The sequence below is a fragment of the Cyanistes caeruleus genome, chromosome Z (genome assembly GCF_971803275.1).
Source record: "Cyanistes caeruleus chromosome Z, bCyaCae1.hap1.1, whole genome shotgun sequence".
Lineage (NCBI taxonomy): Eukaryota > Metazoa > Chordata > Aves > Passeriformes > Paridae > Cyanistes > Cyanistes caeruleus.
Window position 1 is genome coordinate 12442128 of NC_141732.1, and position 18507 is coordinate 12460634.

Genomic DNA, 18507 nt, shown 5'->3' on the forward strand with positions numbered 1-18507 from the left:
AGAAAGGCAGTGTTATTTTAAACTAGCACACTACACAAACTGACATCTGGCATGTGTTTAAGTGTCTCCTGCACAGCCACAGAATAGGTAAACCTTCACATTCATTAACCTCCAAGTTCCTTTCTAAATCAAACTCTATCAAATACATTACATAAAGTAATTTATATTTGAGACAAGTTTGAATGTTTCAGGAAGGCTGGCTTCCAAAATTTTAAAGATCCCACTCACAGATGTCAAAACAGCTTCTCCACATTCTCACAAAGAATTTTAATGCAACTTTGTTGATGATGTTGATGAGAGATGAGAGGTTTTACAAAAAAATATCTGTACCCAAGCTCATTTGGCTGAGCCTCTGGTGGCCTGATCTGTTCTATCACAACTGCCAGAAGGTTCGAACTTTCTTCCATAGAAAGAATCAGACAACCAAGACAAGCCAATCAGTGTAAAAATTCGAATTTCTCACATATTGACCAATAAGAGGCATACTACATCACCACATACCACAAAAAAATAAGGTTTACATAGCAAGAAATGTTTTGGCACTGCTTGAATCAAACCTTGTTCACCTAGACAAAGATGAATTCAATAAGAATTATGGTACTCCAAGTAAAAAAAAAAAACAACAAGCTTGCCTCGTTAATTAGAGCACTAAGATGATACAGAAGGGATGCAGAAAAGATAGAAAGATACAGGCTAAACAGATAGAGGGAAACAGCCCTTAAAAAGACCAACAGAACAATACAGAAGCACTGCTACAAACAGCTGTGAAGGGTATGTCAGCATTAGAAGTAGTTTGTATGAGAAAGAAAACCACTTATTTCCTTGTGGTTGTGATACTGATATCCCCAAACCTTCCTGCTTTTGACTTACTACAGAGAAACAATAGAAGTACAAAACCTCCAGCATTTTCAAAGCTAACCTATATTCTATAAACTTCCCAAGTTCTGGAAAACACCACGAAAACAAAAATAAATGCTACACGGGACATGCAATCTTTACAGCTCTCTCATCTCTGCTCCCGACGTGTAGCCAATTCTCAGCTTCGGGGCTGCTGGTGCTATTTTTTATTTTTTTTTTACCCTATTCTGATTATACACAGCAATCTCCTTTGCTCCAGCTTATTTTATACTGAATTTATCATCAGTTTTTGGGATGTTAGCAGGGTGTTCCAAACGCAAAGCTCCAAAAGACACTCTATCACTTCCCTCTCCCTCCCCGTTTAAGCACACACCACCTTCCACCCCGTGCTCACCTGTACCAAAACGCATCACCTGACACTGACAGCACCCGCACGCTACAACCCCACAGAGCCCGCATCCGGCACAGCCGCTGCTTCAGCGAAACCCCGTCCGAGGGCAGAAGGACGCAGAGACAAAGCGCTGACAGCGCACATGGGCCATGCCCGCCGCAGCAGCAGCACGAGGAACAGGCGGGGCAGCGCGCGCCGCCGGGCTCTGCCCAACGCGTGCTCCGATGCGGGGCCGGTTCCCGCCGCACCGCCCGCGCTCCCCACCCACCGCCGCACCGCTTCTCACGGGAACTCCTACTCGCCTCAGCCACCGCGCTGCCTTCCTGCGTCCCGGCCGCGCCAGGGACGGAAAGGCAGAAAAGCCAAGAAAGAAAAGAGGGACCAGACGCCCCCCCCCTCGCCTGCGGCGGCCCCGCAGTCCCCAGAGGAGGCGGTGTCGCCGCTGCCCCGCCCCCTCCCCTCTCTCCCGCCACTTCCGGGGGCGCCACAAAAGTCTCGGGGGGGGGGGCCGTCGCTGTGCTTGACCTGGCCGGGAAACTGTGGCCCCCCGCGACGGGCCTTGCCGGTACCTCTGCCGGAGAAGGTGTGTGCCCACGGCACGGCGGATGTTTCCGGCCGTGCCCGCCGGGCCGAGAGGGTGGCGGGGGGGGGCGGTAGCTGGAAGCAAAAAGGTCGCGTCGGCGTCGCTTGGTGCATGCGCGGGGTGCGAGGCCCAGGGAACGGTCGCTCGAGCGCCGCTCCCGGCATGCCGTGCGCGGGAGCGGTGTACGCTGGGTAGTGTAGTGCTGTGGGCAGGAGCGGGGATGTGCGGGTGCCTCCCCGAGAGGAATCGCTGCTGGGAGTTCTGAATGGCGGCTGGCGCCACCGCGGGCGGCAGGAGGCGACTTGGCGCGGCTAGCCACTCGGCCTCTTAGGCGCCTTCTGTCACGCTTGTAAAACCAGGGAGGAATGTAGGCGAGTCTGTTAGTCTGATTTACACTTTCTTTGAAGTACCTGGGGTAGAAAAGCGGTGTTTTGAAGCTCTGTACTGGACACAGCCTTTAAGGAAGCTGAGGGGAGTCTTCCTACGTGAGCATATACTGGGAAGGGGGAATGGATTCAAAGAAAGAGAGCAAGTTTAGATGAGATATCAGGAAAAAATCCTTTACTGAGAGGATGTGAGACACGGGAAGAGGTTGCCCAGGCAAACTGTCTGTCCCATTCCTGGAAGTGTTGGAGCACAAGTGAGTTTGGGGCTTTGAGCAGCATGTAGCAGTTTGGAAGTTTGAGGTCCATCCCAAACCATTCTGTGACGGTGATTCAGGGTTCCACAGGCAATTTCTGTTTCCTGTAGGAACAGCAGTCAGAGGTAGAGGAATTGGTCAAAAACTGGACTGAAAGAACAGTTTTGCAGTTAGGATTGTGAGAAAATGGGCATTAAAGGATGAAATAGCTGAGTATTAGCAGATATGACTACTTTGGCTAAGCCACTAAGCAAAAAGACCTTTGGTTATATGGAAATTTCATTCTCTTTGTTAAAGTACTTTCTAGTATATACTTTTCGAGTTTCAAATGTATTAGAAAATGGATAGCTAATTTTATGTCTTTGATTTTTAGACTACCAGATGCATTATGAATATATGAGACATAGCATATGGATTACCTGAATAGATAAGAAAACCAGAAAATTTTATGGGTTTTTTTTTTCAGAGCTGTTTTGTTTGGCATTTTTTAGGAGTCAGCCAAACAAAGTAAATTAGGTAGTGGGGGACAAGATTAGTAAGGGCACAGGAAACTAAATATCCAGGAAGGAAGCTAATATTAGGCAGAAATCCAGCAGACTTCAGCACTTAATAGTTTGCTGGATCAGAATCTTACTAATTATAATACTAAATTAATGTATGTGGGTGCTACATAGCACATTCTTTCTTCATTGGCTTACCTAAGCTCTTCAAAAGGCGTATAACAGAAACTACCATTGCAGAAATGTGGATACACTGTCTGCTTAGCTGAAGAGTATGTTGTGGTCTTGCTTAGAAGTATCTTGTTGCTGTGCAACTTCATTTTATTAAAATGGGCAATTTTGGGCTTCATGGAGAATATTTGCTTCAGGCAAGTTTCAAAAGTACTGGAAGAATAAAGATGGTTCTGTAAGATCTTTTCCCATGTGTGAAAGTCTGTGTCAAGCCAAAAGAGTCCATCATCCCTGTGGTTAAGTGACAGGTCATACTTGGCTACTTTTGACTTCAGGTGACTTAAGTGCAGGACTGGCCTTGAGGAAACCCCTGATTAGAACTTGAGTGTGTCCCCCTGGCAGATGGGATCTTTTAATTGCCCTTCACCAATGTTCTTTCACTCACAGAAATACTAGTTAATTGGCTTTTTTTAAACAACGGAAACATGAATTTACTTCATGGTAGCCTCACCTGCTTTTCTGCTGTTAGTTAACAAATTTACCAGCACGTGCTGTCAGTTGTAAATTTACAGGAAACTAATGTGTCAGAACAGTCCTGTGTTCTGGCTCCTCTCCTTCCCTGTTCTGAAACACTCTCTTTCTTTACAGGCTAGATCGTGGTGTTGGAAAGTACATCTGTGTTAGTTATCTCAGGTATGAAACTTTTTACTTTATAACACAACTGCTGTATGACAGACTTGGCTTATTTTGAAAACTAGCTCTAGGTTGTGTGAAATGAAGTATTCAGTGAGGCAAAAGTCTTGTCACATTTTGAATGGGAAGTTCCTGGCATGCATTTGCCATTGCTACCAGCAGTGCTTAGCTCAGAGTGCAAGTTCCAAAAATAACATACAGCATTTTATTTTCTGTGAGGAAAGGATGAAATGAAAGTGGATATAATTGCTCTTATGAGGTCTTTATCTCCTTCCCACCACCAGCGTAGTAAAGGTAGGTGAGAATCTATAAATTGAAAAAATAGACATTTTGTTTTACACATACTGTTTTCTGATAGCATCACCATATAATGAGATGATGTTCGTTCCAGAGTGACTGAATACTGTCACTTACCCATAATTATAAGCCACTTAGCACATATGGCAGACAAACTATTTACTTTTTAAGCAGGCTACATACTGTCACAATATGGCACTGGAACAGTAGCAGGATAAGGAATCAATTACTTAATGCTCTGGGTAGCCAGCATTCACTATGAAATTATAACATAATTGTATGTTATAGTTGGAGCAGACCCAAGTTTGACCCTGTTCCTGCAGACATCTACGAGAGCAGGATTAAAATTCTGCTTTGTCTATGCTGCTGGAACAGATTTGAAAAAAAGCAAACCATTCAAATCATATGGAGGCTGCAACAATAATCCTGCCTGTGAATGTTTTGATTTTCATTATTACATAATTATTTTGGTGCTATTCTTGCTAAACCCAAATATGTTCTGTATCAGTGGCCCATTTTCCTAATTACATTATTGCTTATTGATGTTCTCAGGGAAGTCAGCCCATGTCAAGGAACAAATTGTTACCTCACATGCTGAGTCTGGTTTGGAATTTCAAAATCTAATTGTCTGATTAATTACTGAAAAAAATTAATTTATATTAGTTTCTCTCTGGGAAGCTGGTTTTTTTCCTATTTGCCTATGTGGATTTTTCTCAACTGAGGTGGATCTTTGAACAATCCCCAGTACAACTGAATTTGAGAGGTATCCAACAATGAGAATTTCTTTCTCTCTGATACCATTTCCTTTCCCTGTCCAATGAGTATAGTCGAAGTCTGCATTGTGTGGAATTTTTAAAATATAGTTTGACAAAACCAACTCTGCTTAGAACAAAATGAATGTTTCAAGCAGTGTTCCATGTTGCTAAAGTTGACTGTGGATAGTGGATGTGTATAGCCTCTTCTTAGAGGATACATAACCACGATGCTTCTGAGCTACAAAGAAAGTAAAAACTTCAAGATGTGCTTCTTTGACAATTTATCTAATAAATTCTGTCCGTTTTGTTCAGATTTGCAATGGTTCGTAGTGGAAAAAGTGGTGGGCTCCACCTGAAGCAGATTGCATACTACAAACGAACAGGGGAATATCATCCCACAACATTATCAAGTGAAAGAAGTGGAATCAGGAAAGCTGCCAAAAAGTTTGTTATCAAGGGTAAAGCTTTTCTCTCAAATTATGCTAAAAGTAGATATTAACATGAATATTTGCTAATATGAAAAAAAAAAGTGAGCTCTTGCTTTGCAGCATTCTGTGATTTTAATAAACATTCTGTAAGAGACAAATGCACTGCAAATCCCTGATTATTATATAACAGGATGTTTGTAGAAATGGAAGCTCAATCTGCTTTAGTCCTTTTCAGGACAGGTCTATTTATCTATATAAAAACCAAACCATATTTTATATACTGTAGAAATATGTAGCCACTGCAATCCATAATTGAAAGGATTACAGAAAGGGAAATAGATCTACAAGTAGAGACAAGAAATGCTCCATCCAGTCTGGGGGATGTCTGGGCAGAAGTGCAAGAGCAACTTTGCCATCAGTCACCTGAAAGCCTCCAGGCCCTTCCTGACTTTATTGCAGCCCTGGGAGATATATAAGCCTTTATGAACCTTTGTAGTCTGCTGTGCTGTCCAGTCCCATCAAAACTGTCAATGTTGTGTAGAGAGAAGGCAGGGAGGAGTTAAATCTGTGACTATCAGTGTCAGGTTGCTGGCAGTCACCCAACAGCTTCACAAACAACAGTTTCAACATTCCTACCTCCCCTTTCCAGTCCCAGTGTTTGTGTTTCAGTCAGACTTCCTGTGGGAATGCTGTTTGCATTCTGACTTGCCCTTTTAACTCCTTGTGTCTGGATAATAAACATGGTCGAACTAATGGCTCTTTGGAGGACATAATTGAAATGTTTATTAACAAAAACCTATGTTTACACCAAAGTGAACTTATTGTAATAAATTCTATTCTGAGTCATGCTCAGTAGTTTCGTAAACTAACCAGAAGACAAAGCATTTGCTTATAATTTGCTGGTACTTCTTTCAGAAAACAAGTTGTTCTATGTTGGAAAAGACAGAAAACAAATGCGCCTGGTAATTGTTTCAGATGAAGAGAAGAAAAAGGTCCTCAAGAAATGCCACAAAAATGCTGCTGGCACTCATCATGGTATATCAAGGACACTGACTTTAGTGGAGTCTAATTACTACTGGACCTCTGTAACAAATGATGTCAAGCAGTGGGTATGGCCTCATAGCTACAGGATACTTTGTGTAGTCTGTTACAAACGTTTGGTAATCCTATGAACTTTGGTACAGCAAGTACCCAGGCTGTTTCATGAGGAGGAAACGTGAACTTGCAGTCACACTACAGCTGGTCATCTTGGCAAAGCATGGCATTTCTTTTTACTCTTTTACTACTTTTTATTTCTTTTTACTTTTACTACTGGCTTGCACACCTCTATGGTGTGGTGGGGAGCCATGGTCTCTTTTGGTAGGCAGAGCACATCTGGTCCCTGAGAGAGCTTTCTTGTGTGAGAATTCTCACATATCTTTGTTAGGATGCAATGTGCCATCACAAGCATGTGTGACCAGAGTAGCTGCCAGCAGATAATGTCTCTGCTTTACAATTAGGTGTGTTCAGGAAATAGTTAACACATCGAAGCTTGGGGAAGTTCCTTCTTCACCCAAAGATGCAGGAGCAGGGACCCCTAGAAGAATTTGATCCTTCAGGAAACTATATGTAAATGCCCTTTAAGGCCAAATTACCGTTGCTATCGGCTTGCTGCATCACCTGAATACTTGGAGTTCACATGAAATGAAAATGAGTCTTTCCTTCCAATTTAGATTGGACAAAGGTGCTCTGTCCCATAGATGAAGTTGTTATGCATGGAAGATTATGTATACTTCCAGTGTTTTTCAACCACAGCATACATATGTAGGAACCCAGAAATGGAGAGACATTTCTCTGTTTGTCCTATTCTCCAAAAAAAGTATTAATCCCATCTGCCACTGACAGAAAGGCTTCCAAATATCCCTGGGTAAACCAGGATTTTTTTTAAAAAATGGGTAGAAGGTAGTAGAATGTTTAGTATGCCACTGAGATGAAAAATACAGATTTTAGATGGTTTAATAAATGGAGGAAAAAAGGTGTGGTTTTTAGCTCTCCTTTTTCCTTCTCCATGATTCTGCAGTTTTTAAAAGCACAGAGAGCGATTGGTTGAAAGTTAGGCGCAGTTTTACTTACATAAGTAGATACAGAAAACTTTTTTGTTAAAATATAAAAACAATACATGTGTCCCTAGTTAATAGGGTAAAAACAGATACAAAGATGAGGCAGCCACATGGTTCAGGGCCATTTTGTACCATCAGAGCAAAATGAGCCAGGTTGCAGTGAATTGAACTTGTGCAGATAGTCTGGAGAGACCCACCAAGTTTTGTAATAACATCCTAATGAACATGAGAAACAAGATTCTAACGAGCTTGGGAGTTTTCTTCGAACCCAGAGAACTGAGATAAGCAGGATTCCCCGTGAAGGAGTATCTCAAAGGAGCTCAGCCCGAAGGGGACTGAGAAATCCAGGAGTTAAGAAAAGTACAAAAAAAGTGCATCAGAATCGAGAGAAGAAAAAACAAATTGAAAAGTTAAAACACAGATGAGCCAAATGGGGAATGATTAGGACTTCCTTTCACTCCCAGTTGCTTCCTACTTCCTTTATTATTTAGAGATAGTACTGGATTTTAAAATTTGTAGTGTGGACTTGAAAGAGCACAGTGCTTTCAGAATGGAGAGAATTCAGCTATAAGTTCTTTTATATGTCCCTCATCTGGCCTTTAGTATTGTTTGGTCTTATTTTTTTTTTATGCTGTTTCTGAAAAATCTAAGGGTAAAAAATTGTAAGAACGGTGATAAATTTGTTTTGCATTGCCTGATCTGACCTGATTTACAGACAAATAGCAGAGATCTATAACTGGTGGTTGTCATCACCTTACTGTCACTTTTCTTTTGATAACATCTTTCCTGATGTCTTCTCTAGGTGTATGCTTGCCAGCAGTGCCAGGCAGCAAAGAACATAGCCACCAGAGTGCCCAAAATACACCACATCAAAGCAGAGGACCCATGGGCTGCAGTCACTATAGGCCTAACGGGACCTTTCAATGTTACCAACAGAAGTCACAAATACATCATCATTATGACAGATTTGTTTACAAGATGGACTGTTATCTTACCACTGCATGACACTTCAGCAGCTGAAATTGCCAAGGCCATCATAAATGTGTTTTTCTTATATGGGCCACCTCAAAAGATGCCTATTGATCAAGGGAAGGAGCTTGTTTATCAGGTAATTATTTACATGGCTAGTTAATCTCTTTTTATTGTTGTTGTGTTTTCCCCTCAAGAAAAAATACATTTTCCCTTACATTAGATTTGAATTTTAGATTGCTTTTGAGAAAGACTTTAGTATTTTTTTTTTTCTTTAATTGAAAAAGCAATGAAGTTTGCACATACAACAAGTGTCAAACCAATTATTTGCAATTGTAATGTTATGCAGTGTCTCCCAGGGCTTTATTCTTTGTAGAAAGAACAAAGTAAAATTATTTCCTGGCAGTCATAGTGCAGGTTTTGTCACTTACTTGAACTGGCATAAATTTGTACACTGCAGTTTGCTGTATATAATTCACACATATTGCCCAGTATAGCAACAGCTAAGGGTATTTTTGACATTGCCTTATAGTGATTATTAAGGACTTGTTGCACTTAGTTCCTCTCAGAGATGATGATGTCATCAGACTGTGATATGGAGGTAATGATAGATTGATTTAAGTGGCAAAAATGTTGCTAGGAACCATCAAACACTGGCTCCTAAGCCTACTTACTGCTTTAGCTCTCATTCACAGCCCTGGTGTGTTTTGTGCCAATATGTATGCAAAATTTTTCCCAGTCACCATCATATCAACAAAAGGGGTGAAAAACTTGAGGTTTTTTACTTGAAATGAGATACAGAACAGGGGAAATGTTCACTAATTGTGTTCTTCTTCTTTTGAAGATAAATGAAGAACTGTTTGCACTGTTTGGAGTGGAACAAATTGTATTGTCTTATCCTCAGACAGATGATGTAAATGAAAGAATGTCCAAGACAATCAAAAGTTTCCTTAACAAATATTGCAATGACCATCCAAATGATTGGGATGAGCATTTGTCTGCTATAGCCTATGCTTTCAATTTGACAAATTTGGTATGTGAAGGTTCTTCTTCTTTTGACTGAAGTCTTCCAAAATGTCTGTGAAGCTGGATGCTAAATTTGCTTGCTTTTGGTCCCCATATAAATAGGAGCCAGATAAAAACACCCCATATTTCCAAATGTTCAACCGTAACCCACATGTTGTTGAGCCCATGAATATATTTGTGGAAGGAGGATACAGCAGTTTTGCCAAAATATTTGAAGCAACTAAAAAACTCAGTCAAGCACTGGAAGAAGAGAAAACCTCAGATTTCCAGGTAAATGTTGTGTATTTTAATTTTACTAGTAAGAAGAGTGAAGATAAAGATGAAAAGTTCTGAGGCATAAAGTATAACTAACCTTTTAAAATAATGTGGGGGTTTGAGTGGTGGTTTCCAGTTTGTTTTCCTTCCCTCGTGACCTCTTAATTTCAGTGTAACACATCTCATATGTATTTTGAGGGAGTAACCTTAAAAGAGACCTATTGTCAGAAGTTTACTACGTCTGACTTACAGGGCAGAATAAAGAAGTTGAAAACTATTGCCTATGGATTAGTGATTTCTGAAGTTAAAAGCAATTTCATCACTCATCAGTCCCACATAATTACAAACTACACACATCCAAAACCACTCAATGTCATACTTAAGCACTGTTAACCAATGCTACAAAATTGCATTATTACTTTTTGGAAAAAAATTTTACATGTATCTTTCTGTAGGCAGACGAAAAAACTTCAGATGAACAAAAAACCAGAGCCAAAATCACAGTCAAAAGGAAGACAAAACAATTAAATACCCTTCAGCTTAAAGTTGGACATGAAGTCCTCAGACAAAGAAAAAACTGGTGGAAAGATGGTCGTTTCCAGTCAGAATGGATTGGTCCTTGTATCATAGATTATATCACAGAAAATGGCTGTGCAATACTGAGAGATTCCACAGGATCCAGGCTGAAAAGACCCATCAAGATGTCTCACCTCAAGCCTTATATAAGAGGGTCCAGTGAAAAAGGTGTATATGATTTTTTTTTTAAGTTTGTATTTTTATATATGTAAAAAAAGTTTGTTTGTTTGTTTGTTTTTTTAACTTCTCTTTTGTGGTGTTAGGTTATTAGAATGAAAAGGTATTATTCACTCACCAGTGGGAATTGTATTAGCAAACACAGTAATGTGTTTAAAAAAAAAAAGCTGTACTTGCCAGTACTGTACTTTTCAGTAAGGAGAAGAGTGTGTGAGTGACATCAAACTGTGCAGAGCATGTAATAGAGCTCATGAATATTGTTCAAAGTCTTTTTAAAAATAGCCTCTATTGAAGTTGCTTCTAGTCACCGTTTTGGCTCTATTTGTGCTGGCTGATAGAAGTGTAGAAACAATCTAGAAGTATAAGCAGGCTGAACCGTGTCCAAGGAGCATTTTCTGATTGTGTTTCGGTTCTGGTGCAGGCAGGATTCACATAAATTTTGCTTGTGCAATGGAAACTTTTTCTTTTTTTCAACATTGGAGTGTCTTCTAAAGCCTTAAACAAGGAAGACTACATCACCAGAGAACTGATTCTGGAATAGTTTATTTTAAGTTGTTCTATTAAAGAAGTCAAGTGTTTCTCTTACCGGAGAAAATAAAATTGACATGCTCTGTGGTAGGATGGCTAGAAATTTACAAAGATTTGGATTACCAGCTTCTACTCTTGTTAGCTTGCTCTTTGACAAATCAAATAGTGGCAGCTGTTTCTTTTCTGCTCGTGCTGTCTTTGAGTCACCAGAGGCATTTTTAAAAAAATTAAATACTTGTACAGGAGACTTATGTCACAGAACAAGCTGCTGTTTACTTCAGAATTCTTGAAAAGCAGAACAATTCCCACACTATTGGCACATGTGGTCAAACTTTGCTTCTTGTAAATATATAAACTACCTTGATATGGTAATTTCTTCCATCACCTCTTAAAGCTGAGAGATTTGCAAAGCTGAAACTAATTCTGGAACTTCATGTAACAAGTTGAAATATTTGTCAGTCGTCATTTTGTAACTAAGATACTGACTTCATGTCATGTCACGAGGCCACTATTTTTTGACAGTCACACTGTGCCTTCTGGTTCCTCATTACATTGCTGATGCATGAGCATATATGCTGATGCATATCAAACATATAGATAATGAACAGCAATTACAGTAACTTTGGGTAAATTGTCTCACTGTATAAAAAGCTGAAAGTAGTGGTCTTTGTTGTATTAGAGCCTAATATGTTTACTGCTGAATACTGCAGAAACAGCGTGTAAACAGAATTCCCTTTTTTCAGGAAGTGACTGTCTTGGTCTTGGCTGGGATAGATTTTGGTTTGGGGGTTTCTTTGTATTTTTTTTTTTTTACTTCCCTACTTCACTTAGTTTTTAAACTTTTTACTGTTTAAGAGAGCTATCTGTGTTGCAGTAAGTTTTCCCAGCGAGAGCTTGAAGAAATTACATTTTTCTGTGTGCATGCACAAAATGAAAGAATCTACATGTCCATTTATTCAAGCTGTTAGTTCAATAGGTGACGATGATAGACATCAAGCTAGTCATTGACTTAGCTAAGAAAAGCTCTAAGTGTGGATCATCACAAGAATTATTTTGTGGACTTAAGGAGATGCCAAACGTTTGATGCTCAGTGAAATTGGGAAATTCACATTATCAGTCTGCTGTCACTCAAACATTCTTGTCCTCTTTTGGAAATTGCTTTGAAAAGTTAGCACCTCACTAACATTTTAGTGGCTACAGAGATCTGAACTAATAGCTCCTTTCCTTTTACAGGCAACCATTACATTCTACAAGGTGCAGTAGTTTCTGACCATGATTATATTGGCTTATCTGAAAGATCTAATAATTCAAACCAACCAGATTCTGTTGCTGAAAAAGAAATAAATGACTACAGAAGAGATGTCATGTCTGCTGTGCAGATTCTACCTGCAGCCAGCAAAGACCAAGTGTCAGCAGATGAGTCTGAGGTGAGAGAAGATCATTGCATCAGATCAAACACTGCAAAGCCAGAGCAATGGCTTTCACCTTGTTGGACCCTTCAGACAAAGACAGAGGATATTTAAGCATACTCTTCTATCATATTTCATTGCCAAGCAGCTTAGAAATACTGTTACAAACTTAAAAAAAAAAAAAAAAAAAAAAAAGTAATAGCTCCAACTTATTTAGCCCAATCTGTTTTACTCTTTTGTGGGTCTAAAAGTGCTTCAGGTATCTAATTTGTCTGGATGTTAAGAAAAAGCACATATTCTGATCATGCAATTAAATTTCAGATTTTGTTGGTAGAATGTCAATGTGGCTGTGCCTTACTCTTATCCTCCCAGGACAATGCATCATTTCACTGTAATGACCTTTTCCATTTAACCCTTGGATGACTCATTCCTAATGTGTCTGTTCAAAGTGAGATGAATTAAATCTAAGCAAGTTGGTGTAAATTTTCCCTCCACTACAGAGAAGCTCATGTCTTCCTTTTCCTGTTCTATAACAGTTTTCTATTCTTTCTGGGAAGCTGCAGCCTCTGACTTTTACAATTTTTAATTTCTAGTCTAATCCATTTAAGATCTCACAAAACAATATAACTGCCAAAATCAAATGCATGTGGTGTTCTATGCATGAAACAATGAGGGCTGCAGCTGTTCCCTGCTCATCAAAAGTCTGCTAGTGTAGATGATTTTAATATTTCAGACACATGAAAAAATCTCAAGAGCATTTAATATTCATTTGTGCTTTTTCCATAAACACATTCTCCATTTCAGTTACCTCTTCACTGAGCCTGTGCACGTTGTGAGATTTTCCATGGACAGTGGGCTATGAAAGGTGAAGCACTGGTATTAACTTATTCTCTGATTTTCTTGGGTACATGTTAATGGTCTGGGCTTCCTGATAAGACCACTGTTTCTCAAAGTCAGTAGCACAGGAATTTTTTTATATGGAAAACTGATGTGTGCAGATCTGGTTTGGTTGGTGTTTTGGGGGGGATTTTGTTTGTTTGGGTTTTTGTGGGTTTTTGTTTTTTTGTTTTGTGTTGGTTGGCTGGTTTTTTTTTTTTTAATAGATTGATAGAAAGATGAAGAAAACTAGCAGACAACTGAATTGAACAATTCTGCAACTTCTGGATGGTGCTGTGGAAGATTTGCTTATCTTGCTCTCTGAATTTGTGTGTTCCTTCTTATTTCTGCTCCTGAATGTCATGTGACTTATAACACAGGTGGAGGAAAGTAGTATTTATTAGGAGTTTTCAGTTAATTTTAGGCAATTAGACCTAGTCATCAAGGCGGATTAAGTGCCTGCCTCCTACAGAAATTGACATGTACAGTGCAGTATGTCTTTGATATCATGAAATGCATCTGTGGGATGCACATCACCGTGACAGAATCCTATCTTTAACTTCAAATGAAAAATAATTAATACCCAAACTATGTTGTGTCTTCTGAAAATGCAGTCCTACAGATGCAGTTTCTCTCCACCAAGACTTCAGAAAGAGTCTTTCTGAATACACTGTGGGTGTGCACACATGGAATAAATATTTATTTTTATATGTCATGCTTTTGAGGAAAATATTAGTGTCAGGGATAAAAATGGAGAGTAAGGCATTGTTTGTAAGACTCATTTCTGCTTTGGTAGCTGCAAAAGAGAACCAGCCTCTCTTATTTTTTTCTTACTCCAAGTGCTCAGTTCCTGAATTGTGCACAGTTTACAGCAGAACTGGAGTGTGGAATTGTTAGAGCTACATTGAAGAGAAAGCAGATGCTGCAGTGAGAGAATAATGAGGAAAACACAGAAACATTTAACTACTCTGTACATTTATTATATTGCAGATTGTTCAGGCTTCCTGGTATTTTGATCTATTGTATTAACGAGCAGGTATTGGTGACTTATCAGTGCACTGAAAGGTGGCCTTCTTTGCATGGGGCTCATTGAAATAAAATACAGGGTTTTCAAACTATTGACATGAAGAACATCACTGGAAAGTGGAAAAAACCCCACTGTTTTGCCAAAACTGACACAAAGAAGCAAGATTTAGCAGTGTCTTTAGGAAACGGGTACTATTCTCTTCTGCACCTAATGGAAGACTTGCTCGTCTTCTGTTTATGTCTTGGTAACCAAACTATGTAGAAATTTTTAATGAAAAGCACTACACAAAAAGCTTTAATTTGAAGAGGAAGGCTTTTCCAGCTAGCAGTAACCAGATAGTAAACTGAACTTTAAAACATTTGATTTTGGTGCAGTTAATCCTGAGAGATGCATTCCCTGGTCAGTTCTCCTTTCGACTTGTGCATAGATGAAGGAATCTGCAGCAACCTGTGTGCAAAAAAACAATAACTATCATAGGAAATAGAGCATGTCTCCTCTTCCAAGCAGTGCTGCCCTGCTACAGATTGCTAGTACAGTGACAAGCAGATCACTGGGATACAACTTTCTGTATTTCTCTATTTCCATGTTGTTGAGGGTTAGGTGTCTTCTTTTTTTTTTTTTTTGTTTTGTCCTTCTGGCCTGCCCGGGGAATTTTTACCCATTATGTGCTGGGACAACCTAACTACCGGTACTTAGGGGTGCTCACAATGGACAATGAGTGGCCGGGCCCAGGGCGGGGAAGGGGGCAGAAAAGGAGGGTGGGGACAGTTTTTGGGCTGGTTCTTTTTCGGTTTTTTCGGGGAAAGACGTTGGTGTGCTGGGTCGCGGAGCTGCTGCGGGGGCGAGAAGGGAATTTTGCCATCACCCAGACGGAGCGGCTGCTGCTTCTCCTTCTCCTCTCTTTGTTGGTGGCCTCGCACCCCCTGTCCTGCCGGGACGTGTGGCAGTGCCAGCCACCGCCGCGGAGCTGCTGTTCCACCTCATCCACCGGCCCAGGATCTCAGCTCATCCCTGCTGTTCCAGCCGACTGTTCCTCAGAGCCCTGCAGGAGCACCGGGACTGACTGCCCGAGGGGTTTGTGAAACAAAGCCTCTCCTCCATCCCGTCTCAGCCGAGAAAGCTGTCACGGGGTCCCTGTTTCTGTTTTCTTGTTATTGCTGTAGTTATTGTTTGTTTGTTTGCCTGGTTATACTAGTAAAGAACTGTTATTCCTATCCCCAGATCTCTGCCTGAAAGCCCCTTGATTTCAAATTTATAATAATTCGGAGGGAGAGGGTCAACATTCTTTCATCCCAAGGGAGGCTCCTGCTCTCCCTAGCGGACACCTGTCTTCTAGAACCGAGACACATGTACAACTCATTACTCACATGGGTGAGCTCTTTTTTAGGTGCTTGAGAAGCATCTCAAAACTCATCAGCAGAGCTGGAGCATTCAGAGCTGCAGCTGGTGGCAAGAATTGGTGCCTTGAATATGTAAAGTGCTATCTGAGTAAGTGGGTTAAAAGGGAATAAATCAGATTTCACAAATTCATTACCCAAAATTAGTTGATTATTTTTGGCAATTGATGCTTTTAATATCCTTATGCCTCACTTCCTCCTTCTGTAGACAGTAAGTAACACCATATCAGATTCCAGACAATCTGCAAAAAATACTCATTACTCTTCACAAAGCTGGAAGACATAGTGATAAAAGCCCCTATAGAAAAGCCCTTAAGAAAATGAATTCTGTTCTGTGCAGCATTTCAGTGATGTGCAGTAAATGATACCTGTGCTTCCCCACCAGATTGCTTCTGAGTCTTTACCTAGTCAGAAACTTCTTCCATCGCTCCCGTAGATTAAAAGACCAAGAAGAAGGAAAGCAGAGCGCATAGTTACAGTGTCATACCGGAAAATAATTTTTTGGAGCCTTATCTTGGTGTGTTTGTCTCGCTCTGGAGACGTTCAGGATTTGTGCTGGAGCGTCGGTCGGGCGGTGGCAGCCTGGAGCCGCGGCAGCCGCCGCCTGCGGGAACGCGGGGCTCGCAGCAGCTGCTGCCCGCTGAACTTCCGAGGCTTCCTCTCGAAATTACCTTCGCAGCACAATTTTCGGGAATTTTCACACAGAACTGTCGATAATTACGGGAGCATTACATTTCCAAGAGAACATGACCTGCATTTTGTGAAGGCTGCGTGACTGACCTGTTACGTGATCCAGAGTATAAAACAACTTGCGTGTTGGTTTTATACCACAGCTGCCAACTATGGTAAACTTTCAGTACAGCTTTACACCTTCCCAAGAAGTGCTCATCTTTCACTTGGTTGCGGTGAGCAGGATCTGACAGGGAATAAAGGCATGCCTCCACTTCCTCGTGTGTGGCAGTGTGTGTGACCTGAGAGCCGGTCTGAGGAAACACGGCAGAACTGTGGGACTCAGTCCCTCGTTTCTGCAAGTAATTATCTCTTGAGCAGTCATTTTAGGACGTGTCAGGGCTGAAGGAAGAAGGAACAGAGGCCAGAGGGTATTCAGAGCACTGAGAATTGCAGTGGCCAGGGCAGCGTTCTGCCCTGAAACCCTAAATAGTAAGTAGCACAAACTTCAGCTTATTACGGCACTTGCCTAACCTCAATTCTGAAAAAAATCTCCGATCCTAATTAAAAACATTAGCATCTTATGTCTCAGAAGAATAAATGTAGTCTGTAATTAATAATTCCGCTCGTTTGCTGAGCTGTTACCACTGACTATTTTCTAGGTAAAAAAAAATTACTCCACTGCATCTTTAAACCAGTACTTTGGCACAGTGCCCTAGAAGAATACTGCCCATACAGCATCTGTATATTTTCTAAAAGCTGTGCAGTGAAATCAGACAGAACTTCACTCACATGATGTCATGCTTCACATGCAACTCATTAATTTAATAAGAAACATGAGTGGAATGGAGATAAAGAAAGAAACAGTGTAAAGTGCATTCATGACCTGTAGTATTTAGAAAAAATCTAGTGCAGCTTCCAGGTTGACTACCATGCACTATCTTTCCAAAGTAACACCAGCTGAATGTTCTTTTAGGTTTTTTGGCCACCACATCTAGAAATAGCAAGAAGTTTGCATGTTTTGCTTGGATAAGTAGCTATCACTGTAGATTTTAAATCCTCCTCTACATTGTCAGCTCTCCCCTTTTCTTCTGCCAGTAAGGCTTAGCTATACAGATGTAATACGTAGCATACATAAATCTGTGCTAAAATTATAATCTTGTCTGATAATACTCCTAGCATATTTCCAGGAAACCTTCTCTGACAAGATTATAGTGATATGCAGCAAGGCCAACATGAATATTTGTCTGTAAGAACTGTATTCCAAGAGACCCCTGAAGAGCCTGAAAACATACAAAAAGCACCTTGGGACAGTTGCAGTTTGTGAAGCATGGTGGGGAAGTGCTGCAGATAGCCTTCTCCCTGTCTCACCTGGTGCTGTTCGCCTGGCACAGTGCCGAACTGATTTTTGCATATGGTTTCCTTTTTATGATTGTAATTTGATTATAGAATAAATTTCTTCTTTTATTAATCAAATTGGCTACTAATTTATAATACAGAGAAATCTAATTTTTTCCCCATTACTGGAGAAAAGCCTAAAGAGCAGACACAGTGTAAATTTTACTAAAAGTTTTGATAATTCACATAAAGAATAAAAATATTTTATTGTGTAAGTATTTAAAAACCCCAACACATAAAGGCAAATCAGGGTGCTAAAACTGTAGGGTTCAGTAGCATCTGTTTTACATAGAAAATACAGTGGCTTAATTTCAGCTCTTAATTTTAATTGACTTGAATATTCAGTTCTGGTTTGGGGCTTTTTTTACTGGTACAGTACACGAATCCACACAAACTGTGAACTATATAACAACATAGTCTTTAAAATTTTAAAGTATGCCCTAATGTGCAATTAAGTAATTAAATAATAAAGTTGCTTTTGAATTGCTCAGTAGTGATGTTCCCCACAACTTTTACTGCTAATACATATCATGTCTTTCAAGCAAGTTCCCACATGTGTATTTGAATGGCAAGCTAAAAATTACCAAGCCCCTTCTCTGTAGCATGACACATGCTTAATCCTAATGCACTGTAGCATGATAGCCACTACTGACCTAAAGACTCCGATAAAACTTAAATAAGTCTGGTTTTGGCAAGAAAGAAGCTTTTGCAATTTACCACAATGATCTATAAATCCTCATTAACTCTACAGTGTACTGCTTGATTAGAAAACTACTCAATCAAGA

At 40.3% G+C, this 18507-nt stretch overlaps 2 protein-coding genes across 63 annotated transcripts in view; one reads left to right on the forward strand and one right to left on the reverse strand.

Annotated features, from left to right (window-relative positions):
• Positions 1 to 2011, reverse strand: part of PPIP5K2 (diphosphoinositol pentakisphosphate kinase 2) — a 52816-nt gene extending 50805 nt beyond the window's left edge. For 12 of the 44 annotated variants that reach the window (XM_086868593.1, XM_086868582.1, XM_086868587.1 and 9 more), the window contains exon 1: positions 1552 to 1703. The gene's annotated coding sequence lies outside the window, so the exon portion shown is untranslated. Of the gene's footprint in view, positions 1 to 1252; positions 1704 to 1818 lie in introns of those variants that run through there. The other 32 variants (XR_015280755.1, XM_086868592.1, XM_023943389.2 and 29 more) reach the window with 9 other exon arrangements.
• Positions 1633 to 18215, forward strand: GIN1 (gypsy retrotransposon integrase 1). 19 transcript variants are annotated; one of them, XR_015280756.1, is made up of 12 exons: positions 1633 to 1832; positions 3792 to 3836; positions 5201 to 5346; positions 6232 to 6425; positions 8218 to 8523; positions 9229 to 9417; positions 9513 to 9680; positions 10121 to 10409; positions 12180 to 12373; positions 13160 to 13220; positions 14222 to 14825; positions 15602 to 16602. XR_015280756.1 is itself a non-coding variant. In XM_023943405.2 (11 exons), the coding sequence occupies exons 3-10, from the start codon at positions 5208 to 5210 to the stop codon at positions 13172 to 13174; spliced, it is 1494 nt and encodes a 497-aa protein (XP_023799173.2). In that variant the 5' UTR covers positions 1653 to 1832; positions 3792 to 3836; positions 5201 to 5207; the 3' UTR covers positions 13175 to 13220; positions 13459 to 14349. The 19 variants fall into 19 exon arrangements, 15 of the variants coding, with proteins under 15 accessions (XP_023799173.2, XP_086724790.1, XP_086724786.1 ...); XR_015280758.1 differs by lacking the exon at positions 14222 to 14825 and having other exon boundaries at positions 1653 to 1832; positions 15646 to 15746; positions 16041 to 18215; XR_015280759.1 differs by lacking the exons at positions 1633 to 1832; positions 14222 to 14825 and adding an exon at positions 1937 to 2203 and having other exon boundaries at positions 15646 to 15746; positions 16041 to 18215.
• The last annotated feature ends 292 nt before the right edge of the window (positions 18216 to 18507 follow it).